Source organism: Alosa alosa, chromosome 2, assembly GCF_017589495.1.
Source record: "Alosa alosa isolate M-15738 ecotype Scorff River chromosome 2, AALO_Geno_1.1, whole genome shotgun sequence".
Taxonomy (NCBI): Eukaryota; Metazoa; Chordata; class Actinopteri; order Clupeiformes; family Clupeidae; genus Alosa; species Alosa alosa.
Genome location: NC_063190.1, coordinates 18,813,465 through 18,824,374, shown reverse-complemented (window position 1 = coordinate 18,824,374; position 10,910 = coordinate 18,813,465). Strand labels below are relative to the sequence as shown.

The following is a 10,910-nucleotide window of genomic DNA, read 5'->3' as shown; positions in this document are numbered from 1 at the left end:
CACATACCTCTCAGTTAATAGATTACTATACACATTCTGTACTGATGCACAGGCTGCAGTACCCACAGTAGAAGGTAGGTGGTGCTACAGAGGTAGTCTGGTGAGAATTGTGCTCAGAGCTTTCACCTTTGGATGTGGCTGTAAGAAAATGCTGGCTGGTTTGTGCTGTTGTTTTGTGTGGGAGTGGGAGTGATTGTGAGTGTGTGATAGCACAGCAGGACAGCGTGTTATCACTCATCTGGGGGTGCACAAACCTAAATATAACACACCTTATGTAACGTACCCCTGGGAACTGCATGGATTTCTTGCCACATGAACATGTGAAAATGCTCTGATATGATGATGGGTAGTAATCTGGCGTAATCTTAGATCCTCCTTTAATCACATAAGCATATAAAGGAGTCATTACTGACAGTCCCCTCTGCTAGAAATCAAGTCTAGAAAGGGCAGAAAAGACAAAAACAACAGCATTGCTTTCTAGAGGTACAATGTGAGTGTGTGTGTGTGCATGTTTATCATGTGTTTATCTGTATATGCATGCACGTCTATTTGTGTATCTGTGTCTGTGCATGTACTTCCGTGCTATCTGTGTGTTTGAGCTCCTGCTGATAGGTTAAGCTGACATGATTTGCATTTATCTACTGCCGTGTGTGTGTGTGTGTGTGTGTGTGTGTGTGTGTCTGAGAGAGAGATAGAGAAAGAGAGTGTATTAAAATATTGGTACTGTGTGTGTGTGTGTCCTCTGTGCACGTCAAAAGAGGTGTGGGTGTTAGCGTGTGGGAGGTACTCTCTGGCAAGTGCTGTATGTATTTGTGCACTCGGTACAGTCTATAATTCTTTAGATTTCTCTCAGATGAACACAAGAGTGGCTAAGCTGCACCAGTCGTGAAATTGTCTATCTTCCACACTGTGTTAACACAACACGCAGTTCTGTGCTACCAGCATGATGCAATCTGACGATGAGCCCAGGGACAGTGTAAATAGCAAATTCAAATCAGATGTCTGTTTGTTTGTTTTTTGTATCTTTTGGCCATTGGGATGGGACACGTAATTATTTGTTGATCATCACATTCCGTATTACCCCTCAGCAAACCCTTCGGCTTCTGAATCACATGACCACACAGGGTGACAGCCTCATCTGGCCGTCCAGCGCGTGTTTTACTGTCCGAGGGTGGATTTGGCGAGAATCAAATCTAATTTCTGGCAGCTGAGACATGAAGTCATGCGGCGCTTAATGGGATGTCCAGGCTGGTGGCAGGTGATTCTGGCGCAGATCCGGCCCTCTTGTGGGCCCGTGTGTGGCGAGTCAGCTTTATGCGAGGTCAGCTGCAATCTGCCACTAAGGGTCATCAGCTGGTGGGAGCTTCCGAAGCCATTAGAATCCCTAGAAAATGGCCATAACGCCTCAGATAATGACCCCTCCCTCCTCCCTCCCTGATGGTGGCTGCAGTCCAAATCAGAGCTGTTACAAAACCTCTGTGTGCCAGCCACACCTAACAGGTTGTTGAAGCCCATGTGATATGTGTGAGTGTGAGTGTGAGTGTGTGTGTGTGTGTGTGTGTGTGTGTGTGTGTGTGTGAGTGTTCCAGGAGTACAAGTGGTGAAGAGAGACAGGTGTTATTAACACCAGGTTTATGGGTTCTACTCCCTGAACACACTGGATGTATATGTCGAATACATATATCTCCTTCTATAACATACGTATAAGAGATAAAAATGTCCACTAAATGTGCCATTGTATTGTAAATGGAAATAGCATACTGTATATACCTCTGTTGCCTTCTTTGAATTTAAGTGCTTCAAATCCACTGTGTGCCATCAAAATATAACAGGCTGTTAAAAACCACATGGTGAGATTTAAACTCCGTAGACGTTTATTGCTCTCTTTAACACCTTTAAGGACTCCGATTAAAATCCTTCATCAGGGTTTTATTTCATGCTTCAGCAGAGTCTTGGAAAGCAAAGGGAGGAGGGTTTGTGATGTGTGTGTGTGTGTGTGTGTGTGTGTGTGTGTGTGGAGAGGAAAAATGAAAAAAAAAAAAAAAGGTTTGAAAAGTGGCCCACAAAAACTCCCCTTGCCAAACAGGCCATATTAATGAGGGTCTGTTGTCATGGTGATAACAGCAGAACTGGAGTGAATTGGAACCCCTCTATCTGTGATGGGGGAAAAATAAAAAATAAACCACAACATGCTGAGAAGCGGGCTATCGTGCCATAACAGCTATGCACTTGATCTAAATGTGCTTGTGATTAATATGCTCGAAAATGATGGCTAAATTACACACACACACACACACACACACACACACACTAACAGCTTAGGAGGGGGGCGTGCAAAGGCAGAGTGCACAGTACCTGTTTTGCATCTTTCATCTCTCTCTCTGACCCTTTTTCTTACAACCATCTGACAGGCGACATGTTACAAAGGCTGTGGAATATAAAAAGGCTAAAGCCTACATCACTGTCGGTCTAGATGGTGCCTCGTCTACATCTGTGAATAGCACATGAAGTTGGCTACATAATGTGCTACATAAAATAAATCATTTTCACCCTAAATCATCAGTTCCAAGTAGGTTATGCAGTGGTAAAAAACATTACTTAGAAATCCTACAAATGTATAAAACTATTAGCTACTTTTCACTTCGTTGTTCTTATCTTTATTCACTAAATAGGCCTATGTTCTGTTTATTCTTGAAGCAAAACTCTTGCCTGGTTACACCAGACTCACTACTTTGTCTTACTTCATAGAGTCTGGCCTCTCATGATTGGGAAATGTTTCCAACTCTAGCATCATAATGGGTGTAGACTTTGCATTAACTTTGAAATCATTGGTCCAGCATAACCAATCACATTGATCACAGATTCCTCGCGCTACTTCCTACTTCGCTTAACCTTTACAAACTGAAAATATACTGAATCGACAGTCAGGAAACAATTTAGGCCTACTTTTGCAGTACATAAATGTACAAACCGCCTCTCGTTGCTGATTGGTCCTTCACCCTTTGTGTCTGAGGGAAACATTAGTGTATGTGCCAGACTAGTATCTCACGGAATTCTAGGTGGGTGTGGCCAGGCTAGCAAAACTCATAGTGTTGAGATTTAGGGCCTGTGTTCACCAATCACGTTTTTTGTGCTGACAGCGCCCTCAACCTCATTTTTAGAGCGCTTCAGTCAAGTGTTTATTGTTGCTAGGTTTCAAAGTTTTGATTGGTCATCGAGACAGACGAGCCAATAGCTGTTCTAAAACTTTCAGCATTCTGAGCGCTGCGTAAAAAATGGTCAGCGGCGAGGGTTTTTTTGAACGCTGAACTTCATAGGATTTGTATAGAAAATAGCCGCCATCGGCTGCAATTGGTGGACATAGGCCCTTAGTTACTCAAATGGTACATTTAGAGGGGCATGGCTATTTATATCACACTGTAGATGTTCTTTTTTCATATGAACTGTGAGTTGAATGTCAAGTTAGTACAGGAAATGGTTGCTTTTAAAGAGATTTTGTCCTAAAAGAAAAATAAACAACCTTTTAAAAAATCTGACTGAAACACGCAGAGAGAGGATCACTAGCTGTCGAGGCTTTGAATAACAAAACTGCTGTGATAGGGAGGTCCACAGGAGATTTATATAAAGTCAGTGAGTCAGGCGGCATGAATCACAGCACTGCCAACAGCACACTGACATGGAGGAAAGGAAGCAAAAGACCACTTTCAAAAGGAGGCTGGAGAGAGAACAGAAAAAAGAAAAACAGAAAAAGAGTCCGTTGAAGCATCGGTGGGTGTGGGTTGCAGTTGTGTCCAACAGCAGTTTTCTCTCAGTCTCAGCTCAGAGTAGGAGTCAGTTACCTGTTTTAATGCACAGAACCTTACATGTAAAAACACATTAGGAGCAATACAAACAATATCACATACAAATAAGAAAGGTGATGGAGTTTGACATGTCATATCAGCCAAGACAGTCCATTTAAAGTGATTTAGCCTAAATGTAAGAGATATCTCATTACCGTACCATCACAACTAGATATGAACAAGACTTCAATAAAAGGTTTGCTGTGCCATCAGAATAGTTTCTACATTCTAAAAACACTACTGGTGCAGTTTACAGTTGCATTTGTCAGAAGATGCCTCTAAAACTACAATTTGAAATGAGCAGTGAAAATATATTTGGTCCTTTATAACAATATTTCTCCCATACACAGAGTAGATTAAAATATTGTGACACATTCTTGCTGGGTTTTTCCACTATGGTAGTTTTAGTGGCATTTTGGATGACTAAAACTGCAAACTGCAAACATCTAATCAGTATTTGTTGATCTACATGACAATGATTGTGCAATTCCATGCGCAAAAATCCTCATTATTATATATTATTCATCTGTCTATCTACATACCTATCCACTAACCTATCTTCATGTCTGCCTATCCGTCGGCTTTCTGTCTTATAAAATAAAATAAAATAAAATAAAATAAAAAAGAACCAGTTAGTGGGAGAACTGTAACACTCCAGTGGCTTGAGAAATAAAATGGCTGAAGAACTCTGTGGGGCTGTAACATGCCTAGAAGACATTTAGCTGTATTCTGGAGAGCCATGTCATAGTATGCCTCTGAGGAGTTGACACATACGTATGAAGTTTAAACTCTCCCATTCCACATATGTTCGGGGAGAAAAAAATAAACACGCCATGTCTTCCTATTTGTGCGACATGGTTCATACAAGCTTGACATCGGTATTAAAAACGTTTACAACACTGAGGTGTTCAAACCATAACATGTTCGGTAACACTGTCCATAATCTCACGTTTGTTATTATTATGAGTTTGGCTCAATAAAATAAAAACACAACCAAGATCTGTTTCTAACACAATGTGAAACAACACCTCCTGGAGAGAGTGTCCATGAGCAGGCTTGACCTGGAGGCTTGGGGACTTTTAGTAGTGAAAGGAGCAAGACTTGTGACTGCTATGTTTCTGTGAGCTCCTCGAAACAATGATGTGCAGCCTTCCCCATTGAGCCCATTTCCAAAGACACTGCACCTCCCTTAGGACCTGAAGCAGGAGGAACAGCTGACCTCTTTGGAGGAGCTGAGCTGTGGGGAGATGGTGTCTGGAACCACGGACTTAAGGATGTCGTTCTCGCTGGCGATGATGTGCTTCACCAGGAAGTTGGCAGCTTCATTGATGTTGATGTTTTCCTGTAGAGAGAAAAGATAAAAGAAAATTGGCGAGGGTGATGTAATGAACAGGTAAAGTCAAGTGTAAAAGACATGGATATCAAGAAGACATCTCATTAAAGCAACACAATGTACTTCTTTCCCCTTAAAATAACAGCTTCTATCTCATTTTGATGTAACACTTAAAATACATAGAACAAAGTCTCTGACATAGCCGACGTGCGGCCAGAATTCCCTGCGTTGTGGCATATTCTGTGCAATGTCGTTGTGGGTAAGAGCATGTTTTTTTTCGTTGGCTAAATAGGTACCCAGTGCAAAATTGACAAAAAGGGCAATTTCTACATTGAGTTACTTTAACATTAGCTTTGGTGACATTAGCTTTGGTTTTGATGCACACATTAACCTAAAATGTCACGAAAAGATAAAACTTGGTACTTTTCAAACTACTTAGACACAAAGAGTTACTGTCCTTATAAACTTGTCAATTATAGTTTATTAACCAAAAACCTTCAGATGAGAGTATACACAGCCTTATTGACAGAATGAAACAAAATGCTCGCATGCTCTTAATTTGTGAGTTAGAATTTACATTTATTAATTTAGCAGACACTTTTGTCCAAAGAATTCAACAATAATATACAATACACTAACAAACAATTCAAGCATGATTGTTTTTAACATTCAGTTGTCACAAAATCAATGACAATGACTGAACAACCTGATCCGTGGTATTAACTAGATCTCCAGAACAACTCTGAATAAAATGACTTTGAATGCTCTGCGTATTGCTGTCACGGAAGCTATCTGAACAGACATTGAAATTGGCACTAGTTGCTTCAAACTTTCATAGCATTCTTAAAAACTATCTTCTAGTTGACTTCAAATGCACTGACTGATTTACAATATCTACTGTTATTCCAGAGTTGAATTTTCTCCTTTTACACTATTACTGTTATCATTCCGCACAATGCAACAATAAGGCCATCCTTAAAAATATTTTTGTTTGCAGTAACAGCCAAAAAAAAATAAAAATGGGTCGGTAGGTAGGTCAATATTTTTTTTTTTCAAGATTCAAAGTAAAAGAAAAAGTACAATTTTGGTCATGGTGATTACGTAGGAATGAATTTACACAAATGTGCATATCGTGACGTAACTGACTGGGTCTTCAACCCGTGCCTTTAGGCGCACCATTGCAAACCTCATTCTGATGCAGGTTATATAGACCAGCCTTTCTCAAACTTCTTTGACCTGAGGCCCGGTCATGGCAGACTTTTGGGTCATAGGGCTCATCTACATGTACCCAGAAAGAAGGCTACAATAGCTCTTGGCCACGTTATATTGAAATTTGACTATGCAATACTCAATGCTATACAGTGTATTATACAGTCTCTGCTCTGTTTCTAAGGAAGTTCCAAAAAACAACGTCGTTCTATTAAGTTTCGTTAAATAAATAAATAGCCTTCCAACAGGTTGAAGCGGAGCTTTGATACCAACGTTATCGATTAGTTTCAGTTTCTCTCGCGCAGACGCGCATTGAATGAATGCTCATACCACCACTTAATTGTAGGGCTCCATGTTTAATGACATCGATAGCAGAAACGTTTGTTTTCTTTTTTTCGTCGATCCGCGGTTTCTTGATCAACTGCGCAGCAAATTATCAGATGAAGCACCGGGCCTAATTTCACTCCACGACTCCGCGGACCAGCAGTCTCCATGTTGCGGACCCATATTTTGAGAAATGCTGAATAGACCACAACCAATTTCAATACTCCGACACGGTCACCGTTAGACTAGGGGGAGCAGGGATGAGAAAAGATCTGGCCACAGTTCTTCCAGAACTTCGTGCCAAGTAAAAGCGTTATCAGTTTGTGTGAATGAAACGAAGCGTAGGCCATAGTGTGACATGCGTAAAACCAATGGTGTAGAGATGACGCCACAGGTTTTTTTTTTAAGTGAGCCACGTTTGCATGTAGGCAATTTATATTCACAATACTTGGCCCTACTAAAAGAAATATTATTTTATTGCATTTGTATTGGTTGTTTAGAGTAAAAAAACAAAAAACAATCGGTCGGTATTAACGCAAGTTTTACAACCGGCAAGTCGGTCGGACTAAAAGGGGAAAAAAATAAATATTTGGGTCGGTTCTAAATTGACAGGGTCGGTCGGGTTACGGCAAACGAAAATATTTTTAAGGATGGCCTAATTGTCGTAGACTAAGAGGGAGGTATCACAAATTGCAGTGATAAGCAGTGGTGTTAATCCTTTCTCCTGCAAATTAACTCACCAGCCCATTATGCAATGCATATCTCCATCCCTGACTGGGGTAAGTCTGGTCTCGATAATACTCTTCCACCAGATATGAATAGAATTCACTGTCTGTTAATACGTTTTATGTGTTGGTGGAATTGGATAGACTACGTAAATGCTCACTCGCACAAAATGCTATTTAGAGAGAGGCTGTAGAGATCTCTGACTGCGTCTCATGACTCGCGGCACTGTTTACCAAGAGGACACAGGCTTTCAGCTGAATCAAACCAGCCTGCCTTATCCAGGGACAAGATCTTGATCTCCATCACAGATTTCAGTTTCTGACGTGGACATGTGTGTGCATGAAACTCCTTGGAAGTGTGGTGTCTGTCCAGAGGCCTACCTTTGCTGAGGTCTCAAACCAGCCGACGAAGCCGTTCTCTTTGCAGAACTGCTCCATCTTGATGCCGTTGTTGTTGAGGACGTCCTTGCCCTGGTCACACTTGTTGGCCAGCAGGACCGTGGCGATGCTTTGGCCGTTGGCCAGCGTGAGCTTCGAGTCCAGGTCCTCCTTCCACTTGGTGACCGCCTCGAACGTCGTCGGCCTGGTAACATCAAACACGATGAAGGCACCCATGGCCTCTCTGTAGTACACCCGCGTCATGTTCCCGAAACGCTCTTGGCCTTACAGGGGAACATCGACAAAAAAGGACAAATGTCAATAACAGCAAGTTCTCACTCATATTAAGTTGATGAAGAAGTAACCATTTTAGACTAAAACTGAATCATATTATCTGCAGAATGGAGAATACATGGATATGTTCCTTCCTTGGCCTAGGTCTTTCATTACTGGTGGAATTGTACTTATTTGTGAGTGTGTGTGTGTGTGTGTGTGTGTGTGTGTGTGTGTGTGTCTGTGTGTGTCTGTCTGTTTATGTGTTAATACAGATTCATGTATGTGTGTAGGTGGAGGGGTGTGGGGGTGAGAGGAAAGCTGAACTGAATGTGTAAACAAAGCCTCCTTGGACAATTTGCTAATTCAATAGCATCAGCCATTTCTAGTCTCCTAGGCGCTCCAGGATGCTCCAGCATTTTCAGCAATGCTGTTCATTCCCTTATATAGCCATTTTTCTCAACTGAAAAATTCTAAATATGTGTATATGTAACTTATTTCCATGGATGCAGCTAATAAATAATAAAGTTTTGAATGTGGAGCACTCATTGTCCAGGCCAATCCTACAGAATTCAGACATAACTCAGAGCACTGGGGCCAGTCAAGTGAGATTACATTATTAAGCTTTGCCCTCATATGGCCCTCTGGGTGCAAGAGATTTGGAGACCACAGGCTTGACCCAATAACATTTTCAGTCAAACAAATCTTGCATTCTTAAAGAAAACAACACCTAGAAATGTCTTATATGCTGTTCCAAAAGTCTTCAAGTAGTGACTGTTTTAATGTGGTGGGGGATTTAATTGGTTATCCCAATCAACCATAACCCACTGAGAACCATCTTGATCATCACTAGGTCTACTCGTCGCAAAGCTGTCATCAAACTGAATGAAAACACACTTTGCCCATTAAGGCTAAGAAGAAGTGGGACCTGTGTGTGGAGGCTACAAGATGGACTGATCAGCACAAAACGTTCAGTGAGTGCGAATGGGCACATTCGTCTCCAGGCTAGGTTTGTTTACTGCCTCTCTCCTATAATGGCTCTCCTGTGACTTGTTTCTAAATCTTACTCACATGAGACCAGTTCTCATATGATTACACGCATACCTTCCGAGCGGGGGTAGGAAATGAGTTATTCTTTAAAGACACACACACACACACACACTCACACACGACTGACGTTTTGCTTAGCACGTGAGAACCTCTTGAAGTATTCAAGCCCAGCGGTTATAACCACCAATTAACAAAGCAGATTTGTAAAACACAACACAGTATTGATATACAATTATGATTGTACGACTGATTATGGCACTAAAAACAGGCGTACAAATTTCGAATTATTCTTCGTTTAGCCTATATAATTCAATTAAATATTCCCATATATTATTGAGATCATAGCCTAGCTACATTTTAAATACTTTCAGATAGGCTACTTTCGAAGTGATAGTTATTTTCGCTTTATTGTGTTGACTTAAACTGAAATAAATTTAAACGGCTTAACATCTGCAAACAATAAATTATAGGTTGGCCTACCTGCTATATCCCATAGCTGCAATCGTACCGTCTCCGAATCCCAATTGAGAACTTTTAGTGCAAAATCCACCCCAATTGTTGCTCTGTAGTTGGTAGAGTACGTTTGATGAACATATCTCTTTATGATACTCGTCTTCCCTACTCCCAGGTCACCAATAACGAGTATTTTGTACAAATGTTCCTTCAAGTTATTCTGCATTGTGCCCAGCGCCGGTGAACCACGATGGTTGGTCATGCCCCGCACACAGCGATGAGATATTATGGGAGAGGTTGCTGCGTTCTTGACCCCATGATATAGGAACGCCCTGGAGTAAACTTGTGACTAGACTTTTCTGAGAAGCAAAGCTCGTGAGCGCCACGGTCTTCACTTGTGTCTGTGAAAAGGAGGAGAGGGACGGGTTTGCGCATAATGGGGTAGCCATAGGCACAGTTTTGGGTTGTTATGTGGTATAGCACGATCACTACACTACACAAACTCTAAAACTTATACTTGCAGCGCAGCCACACAAGTGGCCTACATAGCCTACACAGAAATAGAGAGAGATCTAGAGACTTGCTTTCAATGAAATAAGTTCACATAAGCCCATATCTTAATTCAAGAACATGTGCAATAAAGTGCTGGTAATTCAGTAAATCTCACCCCGAAATTTACACAAAGATTCCAGGATGCAAACCTACTAATATTCACGTAGTTCACTGTTTAACCATAGTCTTTTAATAACATTCAAGTATTCACCAGAGTCAACACAACATGTCTTGAAACATCATAGTAAGCTTCAGGAAAAAATGCTTAAATAATCAAATATAGCACATTACAGATTTGTAAATTTACAAAGCTAAACAAAGTATCTTCATTATAAACAGCCATTCATGTCATAATAGATATGAATATGAAATTTACATAAAAGACATGAAGACATCATAAATATCAAGTTACATTTCTTTCAAAAAGACAAACAGTACAAACATTTGTAGAAAAGGTCCTCCGGCATTAGTATAAGCACTTTGATATTGGATGTTGGCACTGTGTTGCATGCAAATGTGATTATGTACGTACCACCAAAAACGTCAGTGCTGATATGACCATAACACTGCACACTGTTGACTAATAAAGGGTGTAGGTAAGCGGACTGTCAAGACTCAAGATGAGCCTGCAGTCAGTAAGAAAGAAAAAGTATAACACTCTGGATCAGAATTTGAAATGTATTATGGTCCCATGCCCTATTGGAGAAGTCTATTGAACAGCTTATTGTTAAATCACTCAAACATATGTCTACATTACTGACAAAGAAAGGC

General features: G+C 40.9%; 1 protein-coding gene across 1 annotated transcript; it reads right to left on the bottom strand.

The window, feature by feature from the left end:
• Positions 1-3,594: 3,594 nt before the first annotated feature.
• rab38b (RAB38b, member of RAS oncogene family) lies at positions 3,595-9,850 on the bottom strand. The gene is made up of 4 exons (XM_048267517.1): positions 9,615-9,850; positions 7,815-8,095; positions 5,062-5,184; positions 3,595-3,839 (listed from the first exon to the last, which is right to left on the bottom strand). The coding sequence occupies exons 1-4, from the start codon at positions 9,847-9,849 to the stop codon at positions 3,705-3,707; spliced, it is 774 nt and encodes a 257-aa protein (XP_048123474.1). The 5' UTR covers position 9,850; the 3' UTR covers positions 3,595-3,704.
• Positions 9,851-10,910: the final 1,060 nt, after the last annotated feature.